Source organism: Argiope bruennichi, chromosome 1, assembly GCF_947563725.1.
Source record: "Argiope bruennichi chromosome 1, qqArgBrue1.1, whole genome shotgun sequence".
In the NCBI taxonomy this organism is placed as follows: Eukaryota; Metazoa; Arthropoda; class Arachnida; order Araneae; family Araneidae; genus Argiope; species Argiope bruennichi.
The window spans coordinates 15,784,959-15,810,133 of NC_079151.1; the positions used below are offsets into that span (position 1 = coordinate 15,784,959).

At 32.4% G+C, this 25,175-nt stretch overlaps 1 protein-coding gene across 4 annotated transcripts in view; it reads right to left on the minus strand.

Moving 5' to 3' along the window:
* Positions 1–25,175, minus strand: part of LOC129971855 (uncharacterized) — a 219,883-nt gene that overhangs the window by 103,019 nt on the left and 91,689 nt on the right. The window contains exon 1 of one of the 4 annotated variants that reach the window (XM_056085855.1): positions 4,441–4,674. The exons of the other annotated variants lie outside the window; for them this stretch is intronic. Coding sequence (XP_055941830.1) covers positions 4,441–4,445 — 5 coding nt within the window. The 5' untranslated portion in view covers positions 4,446–4,674. Of the gene's footprint in view, positions 1–4,440; positions 4,675–25,175 lie in introns of those variants that run through there. 4 annotated transcript variants of the gene reach the window in all.

Below are 25,175 nucleotides of genomic sequence, written 5' to 3' on the forward strand. Positions count from 1 at the left end.
TCGGAAATCCTCCTCCTCTTATATCAGGCAAGTTGGAAATCATTGGTCCCTAACCATTTCAGAAAATTTAAATGGCTACTTTATTATAAAGTGATTTATAATAATGTTTTATATTAATATAGTCGTGAATCTGAAGAGTGACCAAAGCAGGACGATTCGAAAGGTGAAATATATATAAATCAGCAATATATCACTTACGGAATAGAAAATAGAATATTTAGTATATTACCATGCCAAAGTAATAAAAATTTGAATTTCTGTAACTGCACTTTGTATCATCCATGTCTTGTTACCAAGTTCTATGCATTATCAGTATGTGTATAATATAATCATCCATCAAACCCTGTAACGCTGGGCGGAGTTAAAAATTTCTCCGATCTTTTTATCTGCATCATTATTGGATCGTACCTTCTGTTTTAGTGTCAAGCAATTGATTGATTTATCGGTTGTGCGAATAAACCCAAACATGGATAAATTGTAGCTGAGGTCTGCCATTTTATTTTGTATTTCTGCTGATTCATTATATTCTCACTTCACGAATCAAGTCGAAGGTTATTACAAATATTTTCTTTCAGCATATTTTAAAAATTTTATATTTTACATTATATTTCTGTCTGCTAATGGATCGCTATTTGTTCCAATTCGATTTCAGTGATTAGTTTTAATTTGAATATTCGTGAACATTATGGCTATAGAGAATCCAAATGCAAGGAAACATTTTCTAACGTTATCATATATTTGCATCTAAAATTCATTACACCTTTTTTATTCATTTCTTAAGCACCCGTCCAGTGAACAGGATATTTACTACTACAGTTTTCTTATTTCATTTGTAATGATCTGATCTGATCCGATATATTATTTGTCGGAAAGTAACCCGTCCACATCTTCTGGTTAGAAGAATAAATTTCAGAGTTTGGATACAAAACTATGCCGATGTTGTACTTACAAAATCAAGACAATCCAATCGGACAATATTACACGATGTCTCTAAACCACACACACACATACAATTACTGCTACAGAAAATCAGATCCTTGGACCTTCATTGTTCAACTTCCCGGCACGGCGAGCAATTAGGAGGTCCGTTAATCAGCCGACGGTCGTTTATCAGCTCACCCCCTCGCCAAAAAAGTAGGTCAGCGATGCATCTTTCACAGCAGAAGAGATAAATCAGTATTATGATTCTCTCCCAATTATTACTGCGATTTAAAATGAGTCAATCATTTGATCTCTCACTGTAGAAAGAAAAGAATACATCTTTAGATAAATAGGCCACTATAGGCAAAGTGATGCAAGGCTTTACATTTTATTTGCGTCGCTTCATGTTTATTAATCTCAGAAAAAAATCAATAAAAAATATGTTTCATAAAATTGTAGCCCTTTCAACAGAATGAATTCAACTTCATTTAGCAGTTCGCAATATTTCATAAAATATGAACGAAGCCTATTTCGAAAATTTGTTTTTAAATTATTGACACAGAGTCAGGATTTCATCTGAATTTTTATTAAGTTATCCTTAAAAGCAGGTACATCATACACAAAATTGATTTGATTTGTACTATCAATAAATTATTATGTGCAGCTCAAGCTTTATATTCCCTTTAGGACTGAATTTATAACAAGTTCAACAATGAAAGATTTTATAGATATACAACATAATAGTTGAAAAAAATATTACAAATATCTAGAAATTAAAAAATAAATAAATCTTGAAATATTGACCTATATTTCAAAACAATTGCACAGAATGTTAATTTTTAAACCTGGATTTTGAAAGGGTCTTTACATAATAATTAGCATTTCACCTAAAAGGAGATTTGATAAATCATTTAGAAATACACATAATGCGAGTTCGCCAACGAAATATTTCATTAATAAAAATAATAAAATAGAATTTGCTTAATATTTTATACATAAAATTCATAAAATAAAATCCATTTTATCATTGATATATACGTAAGGACATTATATACACTTCTGTATATAATGGACGGAAGTGAATTCGCCAATGTGGCGCCATTAGTAGTTATAAAAGCAAATGGAAAGGGTAAAAACGAAAAACACAGCTGCAAAAGTGTTATTGACCAATTTTTGCATTTTTTAGATTTAGAACATTTAGCTTGTGTTCCATTTCTACTCATTAATTTTTTTCAATCTATGTAATTATATATTCTTAAAGAAAGATTGACCTTTACCTCCTCGTATACAAAGCGAAAATAAAGTAATCGTAAAAAAAAATATGAATTCAGAGATTTTTCAGAAACTGCAACACATTTTCTAATTATATACAAAATATGGACACGAGAAATTAAAAACGCTTTGAGCGAAACGAAATTTGGCACATGATTTTTGCACCAAATTCGTAGACATTTGTGAAATTTTGAATGAAATCCATTCACAACAAGTTTATCAGCCTGAAAGCAAGTGAACCAAACAAACAGCTAAATGGCTAGAATTTGATCCATAATATCAGCATCTTCAGAGATCCATCTTTTATCAAATTATGCACCAGATTCGTCAACGGATTGACCACTTGTAGATAATATGCATGCAAATGAGATAACTCAAAAAGCGCAATGACTTGACAAAATCACGTATCAAATTTCATTTATCTATTAAAATTGTAGTTCTGTGTTAAATTTTGTTTTCAAACGGTCGACAAAAAACATCCAAAGTGTATATTCTGTTTTCTTTACTACATTAAGAAGCACAAAGCTCTCATATTCGGAACTGAAAATAAATCAAGTCTGAGCATTCACGATAATAACGGTCTCGCTCAAGCTACTCAGTTTTTATATAGGCAGGGGAAAGAAATAATTCCTTTATCAAGGGCAATGCGAGGAAGTTTAGGAGAGATCACTTCCACTGGTTTAAACATGCAATCTGAATAGCAATGCGCTGCTGGGGCACAATAACAAACCTAACAGCTGATGAAATGATAATGGCCACAAAGACAATCACAGCACTTGCAGCATTCTATAGGTCATTTTGTCGCAGTATTTATATCATTAACGGATTATGCTCAGATTTTGAATAAGATATAAGATAATATCTTTTATATAAAATCCTTGGTCTGCTATTTGTCAGGATTACAGAAGGGAGGTTTTTTTTATTCGATTAAATTACAAATGGATATCTTCAGGATAAATCAAAGATATATCAAATGAAAGTTACAGTTCTTCGCCATTTTGCAACAAAAAGTACTAAGGAATTTATAATCCATCTTTGCAACTACTTAAATAGAGTTTATAAAAAAATAAGTCGAAACTGGAATTTTGATAACGATCTCTATGGTCTGACTTCAAAGTTTCTAATAACTTTCATTTGATTCCGAAATTCAGATTAAAACATTTCCCAGATAAATCAGAAACCAAAACAGACTTTTTTTTTAATGGAATAAACTGAAGAACAAAAGTTCTTACTCGTATTGTATCACATAATTTGAAATTGCAGAAAAGGGGGAAAAATTTGCTAATAAATTTTGCTATTTTATTAAAACCGACAATGTAAATAATAAATATATATAAAATCACGATTTCTCTTAAATTATAAATTTTTAAGCATAGAACGAAGAATTTATCAGACAAAACTGTTACAAGACCCTTCAAAACTGTTACAAGTCCAAATTTCAAAGTCAACCCAAGTCGAAAAATCAATATTATTCTAATTATTATATTGCCAGCTCCAGAAAATATTAGAAAAAATATACACTGTTTTAATCTTAGATTTAACGAGAAAAATATCTAAAAAATACAATCTTTTGAAGTTTCCACATTATAACCGTATTTAAATTTAAATTATTCCATTTTTAAATACTTCGATGCAGATCTGATGCCAACAATTCAACTCTAAGTTACATATTATATTAAAAGTGTTAAGATTAAAAAGTGGAGTAAAAATTAAAGCATGATAATAATAACCAAGAATATGAAGAAAAGTCATTTAGTTTTTGCAAATGAAAGATGATTCTTTGAAATTAATAAATCTCACCAACACAGTTTCGTAACAACTAGGCGAATTTAAGTAGTTAAATACAAACCACAGTCTGTCATCTAATAAAGTCGAACTAATAACTCGTTACGACAACAACCTATTGATATTACAATAATGAATTTTAGAAAAAAGCAACACTAATATGTTATTTTTCTGAAATTCTACACTAAAACAGCTATATCGCAAAAAAAAAAAAAGTTTTGGAATTGATAGGAATCAATAATTGCATAACTACAAAAAATCACGCGTTTCCACATCAATAAAGACCACATATATTTACATTCTGTAAATGATCGGTGTGGTTTTTACAGCGTCAGAGCCATATATATGAATTTTACATTCCTCCATTAGGAGTCGAGTTCTTAAACTAGATTCATAAAAGACTGTTTACTTTAATAAAAGAAGGATAACGATGTACGATAAAAGTGGAAATTTCCTACTCACGACATTCTCACAACAGAACTCTCCACATGTCAAACGCCTTGCCGTGAAAGCGCGTGTAATCCACAATCTTCGAGTAGAACAATTTGAAACATCACCTCCCACTTGGAGGCACAACCGAACTCGAATGGCTGATGCAAAACAGCTGGTAAATTTAGATCACGATTACCCACGCCAAGAATTTTTCCTTCTTAAGTTCCACATTCGGACGCAAAAAAATAAAGCGAATTCGTTCCACAACTTTCCAGCAGCCGCTCCCTCTACAAAGGGGTTGTCTCATTGGCAGCTGCAGATGACTTCATTAATAACGTAATAGACACGGAATAAGAGAAAAACAAAAGTTTGAAAAAGTGACACTACTGTGGCAAGTACTTCTACTTCGTTTGTGAATGGCTGCGCTAATGCCATCTGCCGATTAGAGAATCAACTGCGCTTTTTAATTACGACCAAGCAACGCACTTCAATGTCTGCCATTAACGATTATGATTAAGATCAAGAAGCTTTAATTCAAAGAAAGGCTTCGAAACAATAGTTGCGCAATCAGTAGAGCGAATGGGCACTGCAGCTATTATGCAACATCTTAATGTCCTCCCGACAGTATAACACTATAATAAAATAGAAATGATTTTTAGAGCCAATTATTATAGAACGCGTTGGGCATATTCTAAAGAACCGATATCGCATATATTATGAAAAAAATAAGTTAACAATAACGACAAAAGAATTCATAAATGACAATATCTAAGATAATACGTAGGGAAGAAAAAAGAAAAAATTAACAAATGAACGCCGAATGAATAATTTTGTTGTCATTCATAAAAGGTAATGTTTGGAATATGCCCAACATTACCTTTATGGAGGTTATTTTCAAGCATTTTCGTACGTATTTACTATAACACATCAATTAAGTAAATAGATGGACATATAATACAAATATTGAGATATGATTTAATCGCAATTATTATGATTTAATTGTTAGAATGTTTTAGTTTGTTATAACTAATCTCAAAATCATTCATATTTGCAAAAAAAATTTATATTCAACTTTAATATACAATTCAAACTTATTCATAATTTTAATTCTAACGAATATTTAAAAAAATCTAGCGATTATGAAGAATGAAATCAAAATCTTATATTATTTACCATGTCGTTTTTAAAATTTAGTGCACATTTGCATCATTTAAAAAGGAAAATTTTTAAACCATTTAACGCAAAAAAATAGCAATTATTTCTTAATAAACAGGTAAAATTAGGAAAACAATCACGTTTCTAAAAACTATTTTCTGGAATACAGAAAATTTCCTCTAGAATATTTATTGAAATCTTTCATTTTAAAAATCCTGAAAGTAACACAGAACTAAACTTTTAAAAAACTTTGAGGATTTCCTATTAAATTATGGCTAAACATACACAAAAAAATTGTTTTATTCTTTTAAGGGATATTATCATTTCAGCAGTATGGACACGCGATAAATAATCCATGCGCAAATCACACTAATATCGAAAATAAAACTTACCAAGATCGTTTAGTATTTAAATCCATAACACAATGTATCTTTACACATCCATTTCAGATTTATCAACAGATACCAGATAAAAATCTCGCATAAACCTAAAACGGACAGTAGCTTTCATATTCTCTTCTAACAGACAAAGAATGCTCAATATTTAGAACCATTGATGAATTTGGGTGGCAACACAAACGTGTTGGAAGATATTCTGAACAAGCACGCACAAAATGTTCCAATTCCGAGAATTCTACTAAATAAAAAAGTCCTAGCCGTTCAAAAAGGTTGGATCTTTGAACCGAAAGAAGTCAAGAAAATAAATGTTTGCTCATTGAAAATGATTCCAAACAATGCGAATCGGAATCTAATATTTGCCCGAACAGAATGGCAACAATGGTTTTTCACCTTTTTCTTTTTCTTTTTCGCGGTCGACTATTGAAGAACGACGAAGAGCGGAGAATTTCATTCCAAGAATGAATAACAAAGGGAATAAAAGATGTCCATCTCAATGAGAGCGATACGGACAATTCCCTCACGGAATGGTAGGAAATTGGAGAAATTACTGAGCAGAGGTCAGATGGGTACTTACAAAACGAACCGCAATTTGATGGTCAAAAAATAAAGCACAAATGAATTTGGATTTTAACTGCTTTCCGACTAGTTTTTTTTTTAAAGGGTTAAAGAAAGAAGAATATTTTTCTGGCTCAGCTAACAAAATGGTATATAATAAAACTTAAACAGAATTTCGAATTTCAAACATCTTACTTTTTAACTCGCGATGCTTGTTTGTTAACCTGCAATAATCTATTTGAAATTTTTCCTGTTTTAAATCCATCTGGTAATTTCCGTGATTTTTACTTCAAATCTGTAGATTATAATTTTGAGCAAATTTATGCAATTTTGAACAAAAACCATACAGAGGATGTCGTGTCTGTCCTATAATTCGAATATAAATTAACACAATAATTGCAAAACGAAGATTTACGGACATGTATGAAATTTTGAGCAAATCCAAAAAAGGGTTGACTGTCTGTCGATCTTTCAGAACGCATACCTCAAAAATGCAATAACTTAAATATATCATGCAGAATAATTTTTGCAGAGATAGATTTAATATTCATGGAAATATCAAAAATAGGCTCGTTAATTGGATAGCATATAATCAACTAGACACCCTCTCCCCTTGATGGAATTCTTTTGTTGTCCCAAAAATGGACAAATGTTATAGTTTCTGAAGACAAATATTTTGAATAAATCTTTAAGCAAGAGTCTTCAACATAAAAAAAAGGAAGGAGTCGCATTTATACATCCAAAATATGATCTACACACCGAAACTTTAAATCATGCAACGGCGAGGCTGAATCACAACTGTTTCATATTGCGGAAGTACGCGAAAAAGCTGTAGAAATAACACTCGAAAACGTATGAGAAACTGATATATCCGGCATCGCTCGAGATGAAACTATTTTCATGCTCTTTTTTAATAATCAAAAATTAAATATTTAAATAGTTATTAAAAAATTTATTAATTTCTTTTATTTCAGTATTTAAGAACAATATACAAAGCGCTTATTACATAAAAAAATGTATCAAAATATTTAAGTTATGACATATCAATTCGCTTGTTGATTGCTACATTGGTGCAAACGTATTAGGTGAGAAAGTAAAAATACAGAGTATCCATAATCTAAGAACCTAATTTTAACCCTCTGAACTCGGAAAAGTAATTCGTTGCATAGTTATTTTCCCTGATAATTACCTTGTTTAGTGTTCCGAAAAATAAAATATATTTGTTTGAAGTTGAAGTGGAAAAGTAATCTACATCTTCTTACAACTCTGTAGGCCTTTTTAATAACAAATTTAAAAAAAAAAAATTAAAACGTAAAATGATGCATCATCTTGAATGGTGAGTGAGAGTCACCCTCCGAGTGCAAAGGGTTAAAGTTGTCCGCAGATGAAACTTATTGTTCAGAAAATTAAGAAATTTCATATAGGATGTAACAAAGGAATGGGAAATCTGAACAAGTAACAAAAGTTTTTTAAATGAGTTGCATATTTAGCATACAACGGCAATAATTTACAAATTTTATTTACAAAAAAAACATATTCAATATTACAATTTCCAACTACTATTCTAAAATCGTTAAGATAGCATGCCCAGCTAGCCGCAGTGTATTCTGGGAAATGCTACGAACATACGTGGGATGCTGTCTTAAAGATCAAGGAAAGTTCACGGATTATCATGACTAACCAAATGTTTCAAATCCCCCCAAAAGCCGAAAGTCATATCGATTATGGTCTGAGGATCAGGGAGGCCACAGATCATGTAACAGACAATTGATGGCATGTTCTTCAGTGAAGTGTATATGTAGTAAAATTTCACTTTGTAATTTATTAAAATTAAAACCTATGACTCTACAACAAATTACTGTTGTGGCAAATTAAAATGTGTATATGTTACCATTTAGTTATATAAGTTATTTTATAGAATTTTTAGTTATTTCATAAGATAATTTATATTGTATGAAATGGTTTAACGATGCAAGAGATAGCGATTATCTGTCTGGCAACAATTAACCCTAATTTTCTCTTAGTTAACTTTCTATTTGATGCCAAAATCCTGATTCCGTTTACATTTCTCTCCTATGACTGAATGAAAGTTTCGGTGACATTGCAAACCCTTTTCCGGGTGTTCTAATAATATTTTGCAACATTATAAATTAGCTAAGTGAAGTACTGAATTAAATAAAACTGTAAAAGCGTTCAATGAAGTAGTCTGTAATATTCATACGATGTTTGTTTACATTTAACTGTTGCCATTCGACAGTAAGTATTAAAAGCGATTTCTCTGTCAGATAGATATTAATATAAATTATAAATATTAGTCTATTTTTCTGTCTTAATATTGTTAACACAGAGCTTGTATTTAGTCAAATCGACGGTATAAACAAATACATTCACTTAAATAATTATTGCCGATTCGGAAGAAGTCAATAATGCAAATTACATTTTGGGAAATAAAAGTCAATAAAGCCACACACACACACACAAAAAAAGAAACTTTTGAACTACTGCAGCCAACAAGAGCTTCCAGTTAAATAGTGATTTAAATAAACCAGTAATCTTAGCATCAGTAAGTCTATCATGAAAGTCGCAAGTATATAAAATATTTAATTTTCTTCATAACGAGTCAAAGTTTAAATGGAATTCATCTTGAAAATGAAGTGATTTTTACCAGAACGACGGCATTATGAAATTATTTTATTTTTTTGAAAGCAATTAATATCATGAACCGTTAACTACTCTAATAAAAAGAAATACGTCTCTTATAACATTTAAAATTTTCGCCATTCACTAAGAAATTAGTTCTAAAAATAATTACAGGGGGAAAATTTCTAGGAGGAGAATAGCTGGCAATATAACCGGTGCAAACTTTCAATGATATTGAACTCGGATTATGCTCTTGCTCTATGTTCTTTATTTTCTCCTATATATATTTTAAATAACCAAAATAAATTCGAATTCAAAATTTGATAAAATTTGTAACACGCCGAGTTCGGGGGCGGAGGGGAAGAAGCCATTTTTGAAATTTGTTTGTAACAAGAACTCAGACAAGCAACGAACTAGATGGGTATTTATAACAAAATGGAACAAGGGCAAAGGAATCATTAATCGATTTGTCTATTTTAATTTTGAATATAACTGAAAAATGCAATAAACTAGACACATGAAATATGGTATGAAATATTGATACCAAATAAAAGATTTATATCGGTTTAGTTACAAAAAGTTAAAATTTGAAAGTTACAAAATAAATGCTCGATTCTCTTGGATACTAAGAATTTCTACTCGTAAGATATAAGGGCAGAACTCCTCAAATGTTTCGCACTGCACTTGGAAAAAATCTTGTGTAACAGTAATAATCGAATCGAATTATTTTTCTCGCTGCATTGTGTCACAAGCACACATTCGACGGAAAAAAACGTAAATACTAAAGTGAAACGCAAGGAAGGCTTTAACCTGCAAATCATGCATTTTAACGAGATATGTTTCAAGAAAAAGACGTCACTATCAAACTTAAAATATTTATATATGTATCTAAAAAATACATCTGCTTCCAAAGCATTGATCATAACGATAAACTACGTTTGGCGTGATTCATTGAAAGTCACCTGTTGGAATTTTATTATCTCTTATTTATACAGCTGATAGGTATCAGATCTTTATTTTTTACCTGCACACCTGTTGACTAGTGCTCCTACAGTTCATTAGCAATTACAGGACGGCATAGTTCTTGAACTAAATATTACATTGAAAATGCAATAAATAATGAATTGTCTTGGAACAGAACCCAATGATCACATTAACTACTGCAAATTAATAATATATTTAAAATTAATACTATAAAATATGCATGCAATTAACATTAAACAAGGTTTTTTTTTCTTTAAAAGAAATCGTTCATTCCTTCAATGTGAATGTTTGCTTTTTAAAAATTATAGTAAATGATCACTGACATGATTGTTGCTTACATATTTATAATAGAAGCATTCAATAGATTGAAGAAATATGAAAGAAATACACTCCCACGATATACTTTATAAACATATTGATACAGAATAATAGTGGCTCATGCATTACCAATGTGGATGTGCTGCAATTTATAGTTCTCCATTGCAGTGTCATGGTTTCTGCACTGGTCATTTAAATTACATCTTTAATTCATTTTCAGTTGTTTAGTAATGGATACAAAATTAATAATATTTTTTTGACTTGATAGGATTATTTCCGATGAAGAAAATTTTAATGTAGATATTACTTACTTTTAACTCATTTCAATTAAGAATTTAATTTTAACACACTGACCGCCGTGTCACTCACATTCACGTGACAGCAAAAGTTCCCAGTCAATGTAGATTTTGATGCGAGTCGAACAAGTTTAGTTTAAATCTTCTTGTTTTAACAGGTTGCTCAGCACGCGAATCATCTGCGATTCATACACTATATCTAATTAGATATTTTCTTCTCTACTAGAATTAAAAGAGCAAATAAGTAAGCATCTCATTAGATAGTGGTCTAAAACACAGGGTGAATCATGGCAGAGAACACGTTAAAACAAATTACTTTTGTTGCATACCTACTCTCGATAATGAAGATTTAAGCAATTGTAAACAATTTTAACAGTCAAATCATCGAAGGAGGCAACTTAAATATTCATGCAATATGAAGATTACTCATTTTTTAAAAGTTCTATCTTCAGCAGAAAGATTAATAACTTTCACGTCAACGTTCGATAGAATTCTCTTTCCCAAATTTCCTTCAAAATTTAATGTAGATCCATAATTTTAATGTAAAGACATTTTTCTAGATGGTTCCTTTTTTTATTGTATGCAGATGGGCATACAAATGTAATTCCAGATGTAAATCTAAATATCGAGATTGAATAGTTTGGCAATAACAATACTTTCTCTTTGTTAAATTTGAATTAAAGAAAGGAAATTAATATATATTACTGTTATACTTATCTATTGCGAAGCATTTAATGCAGTTTTTATTAAAGTGTATTCATTCAAACTTTATACATTTTATTTCGAGTGGATTTACATAACATGTGGCAGTAAATTCATCTTATTTGATACTTTTCAATTAATCGTATTCTTTAAAGCTAAACGCTAAGCTTTAAGCTTCATTATAATTCAGAAAGAATATCTTCTTCACTTCTTTAAATAGGATTATACAATATAATAATGAGCTTACAGAAATTTTGTATACATCTCTTTTCAGACTCGAAAAATTAATTTAAATATCAAAAAGGCTTGTTCAAATTTATTTACAAAATTTTCTTATTTTTTAAATTATAGCTACATTTCTCTTTATTATTTATTTTCAAATTCATTTCTTTTTTTACCTTGTCCCGAGGAAAATTGTTTAGCAGAGGAAAAATGTTTTAAGCCCATCTTTAACATTGCCAGAATTGCCAACGATCGCATCTTAGTTTAGTTAAAAGCCGTATTATAAAACAACATTCTATATACGCAGATGCGCATGCGCCAACAGAAAACTGGGAGAAAGGCCAACAGCAGTTTTTAGGCAGGAAACATTTTTTTGAATAATATAGCGTACAGTAAATATTTTTTCTGCCTCTAATTTAATGACTAAATTTCTTTTCTCCTCCATTTCGACTAAAATCTCGAAAGATAATTACATTAAACTGTTAATTGATTCAATTTAGACATCACATGCAAAAGAAAATCTAACAATAATTCAATTTATACATTGAAAAAAAATTGAGATGTTGTAGCTCCATACACAATACAACCTGTTAAAAGAAAAATGAAAATGTAACTTATTTCTTAAATATTTGTGAACGAAATATTTAAGTGAAAAAAGTTTAGATTCTAGCAGCTTAAGTTTAGTGCAAAAAGTTTCAGTATCTTAGAGATGAAGTAAAATATTACTATTAAATATTAACAGAAAATTGTAATTATGTTTCGTATTAAGTTCTCGAATCAAATGACAAAAAATGAATGCTTACAATTTTCTGCCTATAATTTCCCAAAATAAGAATCGACATTGAAGATTGCACCTTATGAATGCAATAAAAGAATATTCGCAGCCATTTTCATTCAATGTTTTTATGCGCAAGTTTTCCTAATTTATTTAGATGAGATGCAATCTTTAAGTCTGTAGTTGTTTCGAATCGGATAAGAATGAGTCACTCGTCAGAAGTACGATGAGATAGCTAGGTACACAATGTGACTTTTGTCATCAATGGATGATTTGCAATTTCGAACTTCTGCATGTGGCCGGTAGCAAAATAACAAATTAAACGCAATCCAAATATTTCATACACAGAAAGGAAGTTTATGGCTTATACCGTTTCAATAATAAATATGGCAATGTATCACTGAGGCAATAAATAGATGAATATACAACGTTCAATTTATAGAAATTTTTCCCCCGTTTCTGAAACGGTTTTAACGTCAGGATGTATTGAATTGATTTGTTAGGTGAATATATGAATTTGAAGCTAGTTGAGAGTAGGGCTTGGCGAGGATGGAACTTGCGATAGCGATATATCGTCCAACACATATCGATATTTTTCGATATATTGTGATGTTATTTATTTACAGTTATTATAAGTTATAAAAAGCATCTCTTAACACATTGACTGATCAGAACGACTCCAAATAAAAGAAAGTTTCAATCTATATAATAGAAATATTTTCCTTTTAATAATAATAGAATTTTTTTTTAATAAAGTGTGTCAGTGCCAAAGCAATGTCTACATGTTACAATTCATAAAACTTCATTTAAAACAAGTATTTTTATATAGTAGAACATGACAGTATTTATAGAAATATTAACAAAAATTCAGTATGAAGGTGAAAAAAAAATGAAAAGTAACAAAAATAAACCAAATAAACGATAACCAAAACGAAATTGAAAACGCAAATAATTGTGAATATCGATTTATTGTATTGCGATTCACCGTGAACTACTATTCATGATCATAATTTCGATATTTTTCAAAAACTGGCATTGAAAAATCGATTTTTCAAAAATATCGAATTTCAAGGCATATCATTTTGTGTAATATAAGGAATTGAAGCATCTAAATTTCTGTCTTAATGAAAAATTTGTCAGAACTTATGCAAACCTAAATAACTTCATACAGAAATTGGAAAAATTTGGTGGGAAGCATACTTTCCATGTCGCTAGAAAGGGTTAAACCAATTTCTGAGCTTGGTTAAACTTTGTTTGTTGCTGTAACTTGTTTCTTTGTTGCATTTTATATCTTCTTCCTTCGCACTGAATGGACTTTTTGATGGCGCGGCGAATACTCACCAGAACATTTCTAATAACATTTTATAGCTCCATTAATTAGATAAGCAAAGCGCTCAGTTTAATGCAGCTCATTAAAGCAGTCTGAAATTTATGATGGTTTGTTTACATTTTAATGTCATTCGACAGTAAATTATAAGAGCGATTTCTATGCCACTTACGTTAGACTTTTATATATAAAGAAGGATGATTTCTTTTGATAATGTTTGTTTTACAAGATTCCTCTTAAAATATATCGTCGATTTTATTAACATTTCAGCAGACAAGGAACTAAAGGTTCTGAAACTCGGAGACAAGCAATAGTTTTCATGCATTTCGCAGGGCAGATATTAAAAAATATTGTTACGAAATTTCCGGGGTTCGTTTGGATAGTGGGAGTTATATGGTGTGGAGAAAGCTCAATCAGCAGGCGGCAGTAGAAAAAAAACAACAACGACGTTTATTTACACGAAGACACACAGGGCAGCACAAGGACGACAACTATATACAGAACAGAGAAGACAATTATCTTCAGTCGCAAGACGTGCACACAGCAGCACACAACAAGATTCTACTGTAGACAGTAGCGCACAGCTTAGTTCAGCACTAGCTCTTGACTCCGTCGCTGCTCTACTAATCCCTGGAAGACCAGTTCTTCACCGTCGATTCCGACTACTCTTCTCTGTCGCTTCCGATTACAACTCTGGCAGCTGCGCCTGCTTCCTTTTATAGGTCTCAGGAGGCGGGGCTAGAAGCCTCTCAACCAATCAGGAACGTTCGAGGCGTAACTCCGTTCCTACTGGACGGCTCGGGAAAATTCTCGATGTTTCGGGTATAATCTATTTTGGCGCCAAAGTCGCCAAATGGTCGTCAAGTTTGTCGCAAAGTTCCGGGACCTCCGACGCGACACTCGGACTCCGTCCAATACAGATTACTGTAAAATGGTCTTTTTGATGATGGAACCAACTATGCTGCGAAGCAGCATTACAAATTCGTAACAATATGGACGCCCTTCCCTCGAAACTCCTTCAGTTATAGAAACTGATAACTTTAGTATTGATTTGTGGGTTAAGAACAACTCCAGATGAGGGGGGGATTATGATTGGGCACCCTAATATTTAACCTTTGCACTCGGATGGTGCCTCTCACCATTGAAGACGGTGCACGATTCTGATGTCTTATTTTTCAATTCTGTTTGTTGAAAACGCCTACAGAATGGTAAGATAAATTTTTCAGGGAAATTCAAAACTTATATATAAATATTTATTTTTCGGAACAATAAACAAATTTATTTTATTAGGCGACTAATTATGCATCGAATTACTTTTCCGAGTGCAGAGGCTTAAAAGTGGTCAGAATATAAAGTTTAATTGAACGGACATGTTTTTTTAAAATATTGTTTACCCCGAATAGTCACCTCGGATTGAAACTTAGAAATGTGGAAGAGAAGAAGGGCTAGAGGAGATAACACTATCAGTTATAAAGGTGTATTCACTTAAATAGCACACTTAAATGAATTCTTTACACCTCCTAATCACGACGGCCATAAACACAAAAAGCTGAAATAAAAGGAAAAAACGTGCCTCGTTTTATCGAACACGGAAAACCATCATAGATGAAGATATGAGGGGGGGGGGCGGTGCAGCCATTCCGGCGAAAATGTCTTACGCTTCACTTGAAAATTCAATTACTTTGTCCTTCTTCATGTGATAAGATCGCACGAGTTTTGTAACATTTGTATCAGACTCGCTCATCTTGCATTTCGGACAAAAGAGAGAGGAGACCACCTGACCGTGGCAGGCATTTTCTTGCGCGGTCCACTTGGCTTTCGCTGCGTGACCAGTACGGGATGCATTCGGATGCACTCAAGATATCGCTATGTGAGACACGTCAACGCTCTGGTAATGCTCACGGTGACACGGGTAACTCGCAAAAAAAACGAGAGGATCCTGTTAGATGCCATTCGGAGTGACTGAAGGCCACTGGAGCATTTTGTAGACAAAAGTTGCGAAGGTTCTCGACATGGTATCGTTTTAAAATGGATGTTATGTACATAATGGTGATTGTTGTTTACCTACAGCTTTCGAAAGTTTTTATATAATCTATTTTTTTAGTAAGTTTTTATTTCATCCATTTAAAAAATGCGAAATTTTACATAAATGCATTAATTGTTTAACAGCCAGGAAAGCTAATATTCCGAACAAACAGACTGGTTACCAAAGACAGCTAGTTAGGAATTTTTATTAATTAACATATTAAATTCCTTTGTACTGACATTATGTATTAATGATTAGTAGATCTAAAAGTTTCTAATATGAAATGCAATATAGAATACTATAGTCTAATATAATATACACTAGATAATATATGTATTGCAAGAAATGAATTTAGTTTCTTAATTGTTATTGTTTAATACATTTATTAAGGGGAGGGTAAATAAGCGGAAAAGAAATTAAATGTTTGGTCTTAGGTCAGAAAGCATGGTTATTAAAGACTAAATATTACTATTATCCCATTCACGCAGAATAACGAACTACACTCGTGATGTATTATTGAAGCCAAAATGCGTAGTAACGAGCCAAATCTGTGCATGTGCCGCGATATTTAGATTTGACTTGCAAGTTAGCAAATCATACTCGCTGTATATTCAGTGATTATTTATACGTTATTGTCTTTCTGTATATTTACAAAATGATTTATCTTGCACCAAGTATGATTAAGCATAACAGTTTTAAGACAGTTCTTTGAAATCTCTCATACTCAAAAATAAGTTATTAGGTAAAAACTGTCGAATCAAAGAAAAAAAAATTGAGATTTATTGATATACATACTTCTGTTTGCTAACGATTTATGTTTATGTTATATGTGAATTAATACATATTTATATGCTATATTTCATTTTTCCTATATGTTATATCTATTTATAACATTTTCTTTTGAACAGGTTTCAAATATTTTTAATATTACGTCACTACCTCATCATAAAATTACTCAACACATATTATTCATAATATACACAAAATCAATGCTACTCGAGTAGGTTATACTAATAAAGATTTAAAGAAGCAAGTGTTTCACTAACGTTCACTTTTTACGTTAATTATTGGAGACATACGATGCTTTCTGATAACAGAAAAGGTTTTGAATATTATTCTTTCCACTTTTAGAAGAAGTCGCCGGCCACATGCGACATTTTCTTCAATAATCACAGCTCATAAACATTAAAACTGCATATGGAACTATACATAGAACTTCTTTTCAGTTTCTTAGATAATTTTCCCAAAAAAATAGAAGAGTCAAAGATAAAATTCAACCCCAAAATTATCTGCAGTCATTCCGTTTCAAGGCGACGAAACTTTAATTATCTTTTAAGACTCATTTTCTACGAGCTTACAATAATAAACCAAGAAACGTCTGTTGACTGACGAGACGTAAAATTTCGGCGAACGAGTCGAGTTGCGCTTGAACTGCCCATTTCACCCACACAAAGACTCCTCTGTTCGCTAATGAGTCTCATTCGGTTCATTTCGAGGTGAAAACGAAATTTACGGCCACAAAAAGGAGGAAAACCCGACAGTTAGGAATGAAGAGAAAAAACAAAAGAGTCAGACGTAGGGATAACGGCTCGGCGCCTTGTCTTTGTTCTTGATATTTATTAAGAACCCACGCGTTTGACTTTGAAAATACAATAGAGAAGTGTCGGATATTTTTCTTTGTTAAATTAGAAGATAGAAACAATTTCCATATTTCCGCCACAAAATACAGGGAGGTTATAATTAAGCTTCATCTATAAACAGCCCCCTACAACGCTAACGAATGAACGGATTGTAATGAAATTTGGTATATAGACTATACATTAAATGCGCTCACGGAATTTCGAGCGAAAAAAAATTTAGTTCCAAAATGTCCATCAGAGGGTGTCTTTTTCCGGAAAACATTAATTTTTACACAATAAACGACCAAAACGGAATATAGAAACAATATTAATCTTTATTAACTAGTTTCTGATCACCTTGTCATCGAACCACATTAAGTAAAGGCAAGGAAAAAATAAAAGTACGCTGGTTGAGAAAAAAAAAAGTTCAGTTTGCTGAAACAAAATAGACTAGGACGAAATTACATAAGAGTAGCAATTGTTAATCATGTCTAGGATGATGTAGGGAAAGATGCTAAATGTGACCACCCCCTCATTCGTAAAATTTCAAGTCGATGGACAGTGTGTTCAACAGCAGATCATAACCGATCAGTTGTGATGCTTCGCACATGAAGCGATTTAGAATTCTTGCGTCATTCAACGTCGCAACTAGATGCCATCATCATTACAGCCGGAAACATTGACATAAAACATGACAACGACTGCAAACGTTTCTTATCCTAACCTGCTTTGCATAAAGCTTCCTCTTCTTCGTAAACATGCAAATCTTGACTTTTTTTTCCTAGCATTGACAGCTTTTCTCGGTTTTACATTTTATTACTCATAATTTTTGTTCTGGATTGTGAATATTGTTTCTGTATTCGTTTTGTGTTAAATTTAATGTTTTTTCGGAAAAGGTACCCTCTGGTCAACATTTTGGAACTAATTTTTTCTTCTTTTTTTTTTTTTGAAATTCCGTGAGCGCATCTCGTGTATAGCCTATATACCAAATTTCGCTGCAATCCGTTCGCGTTGTAGGATGCTGTTTATAGGCGAAGTTTAATTATAACCACCTTGTACTTTAGTTTGTTGAATTATATGGCTTAGAAAGAAAGTAAAGACTAAAAAATTCCATCTGATGAATTTGATGAACACCGACGATTCATAAAATATACTTCGTGGAATTATACCTCTATCGTATAGTAAATATAATAAATCGAAACCGTACAAGTATAATAAGTATAAATAAATGTAATAAATCGAAACCGCAGCAAGCTAAGAGAAGGAGACGATACACGAAATCCTTAATAAATTTCGTAGAAAGGCATCGATTTTTTAAAATTAAATCTATGATCTCGAAATAATAATTAATAAAAGCACATTTATTTGCCATATTTGAAAAAAAATCAATGGTCCTAACTTTATTAAGCGGATATGAGCTAAACTTGAAAATTCTTAAAAAACAATTCTAAAAAATTTACAGACAATTGCAATCACTAAATCAATACCAAATTTGATATATTTGAGTTATCGTGTTAACATGGTTCTGGAAGTAAAGACCGACAGATGGTCAATTCCTTGTTGAATCTAGCTCAAAATTTGGTTAAGTGTCTAACTATAGATGTCAAATCTGTGTATCGAATTTTATCCATATAGCTCTCTTCGTTTACTAGTTATATTCAAACAGCCTGTTAGAGTTTTGACTCCCTCCGGTGGAGAAAAGGGGAAATTCTGTTCCCCTAACCAGATGTATTCGAGACGCCGACGCGGCGACATGTACATACTCTCTCTCCCGTCTTTTGTGTTGTGATGTGTTTGTGTGGTAGCTTAGAAATGTCCGTGTCCATATATGTGTGAAAATAAACCTATGAAAGTTCAACTCCTGCTTCGTCATTTATGGAATTGCCATGCACTGACTGAACATCGTGGTGTACCCTGGACGTGATACGTTGAAATTTGGAAATTGGAATTTTTTTGGAAAGCGTGACAATTTGGAGGAAGCACAGTGAGGAGCTGAAACCAGAGGTGGGCACATTTATTATTTGTTCTAAGCTTTTTTGAATTATTTAGTTTAAAATGGATATTAATAGATTAAAGGAAAAAAGGAAAGGATTACGTACTATTTTCACGAAACATTTAACTAAAATAAAAAATTCCTTAAGCAAAGAAATTTGTAATGAATATACGAAAGAAACAAAAATTAATGAGCTTATGAGTTTAAAAGCTCAGCTCACGGAAAAATTGAAGGATTTAATTAGCTTGGATGAGAGTATTCAATTAATTATAGATTTAAGCGAAATGGAAGGAGAAATTGAGTTATGCGAAGATTACAAAGACAAAGCAATCGAACTAACATCTAAACTAGAAAGACAAATTGAAAATTTGAGGGATATTCCACAAGTAAGGACAAACAGTCCAGTTACAAATAATGCGGAAAATGTTATCCCCTTAAGAAATCAAAGCGTTAATTTACCGAAATTAAATATACAAACTTTTGAGGGCGATTGCAGTCAATTTATAGATTTTTGGAATTCCTTTGAAGTCGCAATTCATAAAAATGATTCATTAACAAAAATTGAGAAATTTACTTATCTAAAAACGTATCTTCGTGGAATTGCCTTAAATGCTGTATCGGGATTTTCATTAACTGAGCAAAATTATGATGCGTCGATACAGTTATTAAAAGAAAGATTTGGCCGAACAGATATAATCATATCTTCTCACATGCATAAACTTTTATTGATTGATCCAGTAAAAACTTGCTCAAATGTAACAGGCTTAAGAAAAATGTATGATGCAATAGAAACCCAAATTAGATCGTTGCAATCATTAAATGTAGCTACAGGTACCTATAGTAACCTATTGTGCCCTGTAATATTACAAAAGCTACCCGAAGAATTAAATTTAAACTATAATCGTCACCGTAGGGCAGGTGAATTATTTGATATCACTAATTTAGTAGAATTCTTAAGAATAGAAGTAGAGTGCAGGGAAGCTTCTTTATTATTAGCAAACCCTAAAATTTCTAATGTAAAGGAGTATTCATTTAGAAGCAAACCTGATCAAGGTTACAAAAATAGATATTCTTCGCATACGAATGCCTTAACGACACACGCTAATTCATTTCAACATAAATCTGAATCGAATAGTAAATTTAATCCAAAAGGAAACTATTATCCTTCTTCCGATGACAGAATGAGTAATCAAAAATGTATCTTTTGCACTGAAAAACACATGAGCCATGATTGCTCAGTAAATATTAATGAAAAGAAAAAATCGTTAATGGCTAAGGGAAAATGCTTTGTATGTTTTCAGAATCACATAAGAAAATACTGCAATAGTAACTATAAATGTAAGCTCTGTGGTTCTTTTTCGCATAATTCCTTGATTTGCGAAGGACAGCAACCCGATACCGTAACTAAGAATATTTCCCCTCCAGTCGAAGAAGGGACTTCTATCCCCAAAGAAAATAATACCGCTTCTACCATGGTATCTTTCAGCACCGAACAAAATAAAAGAAAAAATAGGGTCCCTGGATCGGTTTTATTACAAACATTTTCAGCTGTGGTGAACGGACGTAGGGGGAGTAGGATGCACCTGCGTTGCATGTTGGATTGCGGGGCCAATAAATCCTTCATCTTGAGAGGGGTGGTCGAGGAATTGGGATTGAAAACAGTGGGCAGGGAAGTTCTAGCTATTTACACTTTCGGAAGTAAAACCGCTGAGCGTCGTGCTTACGATATAGTGGAGATTACGTTAAGGAATGTGCAACACCCGACTCGGTGTGTTAAAATACAAGCGGTTGTTTTCGAGTCGATTACCTCGGCGAAAATTCATACTCCATCGCAGTTTGTTAGAAACATAGCGTTAGAAAAGGGAATTGAGTTAGCAGATGTTAGTACTTCTGAGAGGATTGATGTTTTGATTGGTTCGGATTATATTTCAGAGATTTTAGGCGAAAGGAATATAAGGATTAGTAAAAGATTGATTGCATCTGATAGTATTTTCGGATATTTGCTACTGGGAAAGGAGATGGGAATTGATTGTAAGGAGATATCTGCTAACCATTTGATCGTCGAGGGTGAGGAATCGAGCTTTGATAGGGTAAAAGATTTGTGGTTATTAGAAACGATTGGGATAAATGCGGATAATGAAATGTCTCTTTCAGATAAAGAAACTTTAAAATCGTTTCAACAAAATACGACGTATAAAGACAAAAGATACGAAACTCGTTTGTTATGGAAGGAGAATAATAAGGCATTACGCAGTAATTATGAAATTGCGAAACGTCGTTTATTCGGTTTAAGCAAAACATTAAATAAAAACAAAGAATTATTTGTTAAATACTATGGCATTATTAAAGAACACTTAAGAGAAGATATTATAGAACGAGTAGATTTGAATTTAGACCAAAATATAAACACAGGTTATTTTCTTCCACATCATGCTGTAGTGCGAGAACGGAAGGATAGTACAAAGGTTAGGATTGTCTTTGACGCATCATCAAAGGGAAAAGGCGCGTTATCATTAAACGATTGTTTAGAGAGCGGACCGAACTTAAATCCTGATTTACTTGAAATCTTGTTACGGTTTAGGTTAAACAAAATTGCATTTAGTGCAGATATTCAGAGTGCTTTTTTAGAAGTAGGGATAGCCGAGGAAGATAGGCAGTTTTTAAAATTCTTATGGATAAAAGAGGATTGTCCTAATCCCGGTTTCAGCCCTCACAATATTGAAACATTCCAATATAAAAGAGTCACCTTTGGAGTGAAATGCAGCCCATTCTTACTTGCCGCAGTTATTAAACTGCATTTAGAAAAATTCGAAAGTGAATATGAAGAAGCATGTAAAATGTTGAGCTATTTGTTCGTAGATGACCTAGCAGCTGGCACGTCAAGCGTTTCCGAAGCTATAAAATTGAGCAAAGAAATGATTTACATTCTAAGTCAGGCCAGCATGAATCTTCGAAGATGGGCTACGAACTCTCCAATTCTAAATGAAGCTTGGAAACAAGCTAATGTTGACCATCGTGAAACATCCGAAGAATTAGGTGTGCCATTAAAAATTCTTGGACTCATTTGGGACAATATCAACGATAAATTTACCATAGACATTCATCAAATTTCTAAGATGAAGGACAGCAATCTTTCGAAGCGATTGATTCTGAGCATCTGTGGGATGCTGTTTGATCCATTGGGGATGATAACCCCTTTTACTGTCAGAATGAAGTTGTTACTTCAGAACACCTGGGAACGGGAGCTGAAATGGGATGAACCACTACCACCGGACATTCAAGAGACATTTCTGTCATGGCTGGCTGAGGTAAAAACTATCCCTCAGATTTCTTTGCCTCGTCCTTACTTCCTTGATGCAGAGACTCCAATGGCTGAAATTCACATTTTCTCCGATGCAAGCCCAAAGGCTTATGGTTGTGTGGCCTACTTCAGGAAAGTGACCAACGGGAAGGTGAACTCCAGTTTCATAGTGGCGAAATGCCGCCTAGCTCCATTGAAAAAATTGAGTCTGCCCAGACTCGAACTCATGGGAGCCCTTGTTTCTGCCAGATTAGCAGAATACTTAAAACGAGCGTTTCCCTGGATTACATCTGACCACATCTTCTTCTGGTCGGATTCGCAAATCAGCCTTCATTGGATAAAAGGAGACCCTCTACGATGGAAGGAGTTTGTGAGAAATCGCGTACGGGAGATCCAGGAGAAAACCAATCGAGACCAGTGGAATTACTGCAGAGGAAAGACGAATCCCGCAGACAAGTTAACCCGAGGACTGTCTATCCGAGTGTTAGCGCAAGATGATGTTTGGTGGCATGGTCCAGACTGGTTGTTTAACCCAGATCTATGCCTTGACAACACAGTGAACAGTGAATTCAACGAAGTTGAAGTAGCAAACGAACTAAAGAAGGACTATGTTCCAGCGAGCAACCTAGTAATGACTGTAACCGGAACTAATTGTGATAATTTTCTCGACATACTTCTCAAGGTCTATGTGAAACTGATTTGTATTATTTCATATATTTTTAGATTTTCAGCTAATTGCAAGTACCCTCAGTCAAGGACTGCAGGGCCCATTACGGCTGATGAAAGAATTCAAACAGAAAACCAATTAATCCGAATGGTTCAACGTGGTAAGTTTAAAGAGGTAAGAATGTTTCAAGGAAAAGTAAACTGTCAACTTTAAATGTATTTTTGGACGAAAATGATATTCTAAGAGTGGGAGGCAGGTTAAAAAATTCCAAATTAAATGTTTATTCAAAATATCCTATTGTGTTACCATCGAATCATATTTTAACTTACAATATTTTAGTGCATTATCATAAGAAATATTTACATTTGGGAGCACAGGCTTTGTTGTATCAAGTACGTCTGAAATTTTGGCCAATCAATGGTAAACATAATTGTAAAAAGGTGATATTTAATTGCATTACTTGTGTGAAAAACAAACCTGTTTTAACATCCCAATTAATGGGTGATTTACCAGCTGATCGAAATGTTCGTGATGTAGCTATTTTACCCTCTGGAAATGAAGTGTATTAATGTTATTGTTATTTGTTTTAGTTTATAATGTATATATAATGGAATTTAAGTATCAGAATTGTATTTGCATTTATACTGATTGTATAATTTGTATTTTTGTGAATTTATTGTTTTATTGTAACTATTGTATGCAGTTTTATGAAGGTCTTCATCCGGGGGGTGGATGTTAGAGTTTTGACTCCCTCCGGTGGAGAAAAGGGGAAATTCTGTTCCCCTAACCAGATGTATTCGAGACGCCGACGCGGCGACATGTACTCCCGTCTTTTGTGTTGTGATGTGTTTGTGTGGTTGCTTAGAAATGTCCGTGTCCATATATGTGTGAAAATAAACCTATGAAAGTTCAACTCCTGCTTCGTCATTTATGGAATTGTCATGCACTGACTGAACACAGCCTGATAGATAAATTTCATTTGAATAGAGTTTGCACAGAATTTGACAGAAATTTATATAAATTTGATGTAAAGATCATGTAACAAATTTTCCCCATCTAGCTGAAGGTGTTTATTTATGTTTGTTATGACAGATATTTTCCAGAAATGTGCTTTCCGAACTCAGAGAGATCTAAAATGCGGAGATTCGTCAAAATTTCGAGTTCAAAGTTTTTGACGATAACAATACTCTGTATACTTCGTAAACAAAAAAGTAATAAGTTTAAGATTAGCCATATAATTGTGTCACTATTTAAAACTTAAATTTATAAAGAGACTAGCGGCCTCCAATTGATTTGCTGGGATTAAAGCACACTAAAAGTTTTCATTCAACATTTCAGGTAACTTCATCTTTTAATAGTTTTTTAGCAAAATTTTGATTAATAATTATAGAATCCTTACATTATTCCGTTCATTATATCTAACTTTCTGCCGGCTTCCCGTAAAATTTGAACTTTTAATTGAAGAAGTTATAAAAATTCAGTTAATACAAAAATTTGTTTTCTGAAACCAAACATGATTTTTAAAAAAAATGAGTACAGATAAATAGAATCTTTCAGCATCAATTAGCAATACAGAAATTTTTTTAAAAAAATAATTTATGCAATATTTTAAAAAATAATTCAATAAAAATTTCTCTGATTCATTATAAAATTCAGTTTTTAGTTTTATTTTTAAAAGGATTGAATTCATGTAAACAATATTTTGTTTCAGCCACTAAATTCATTTCTGAAAAAATGATGAAGTTAAAATTTTACAGCTTTTTTTCATTCCTAAGGAATCTATTTCA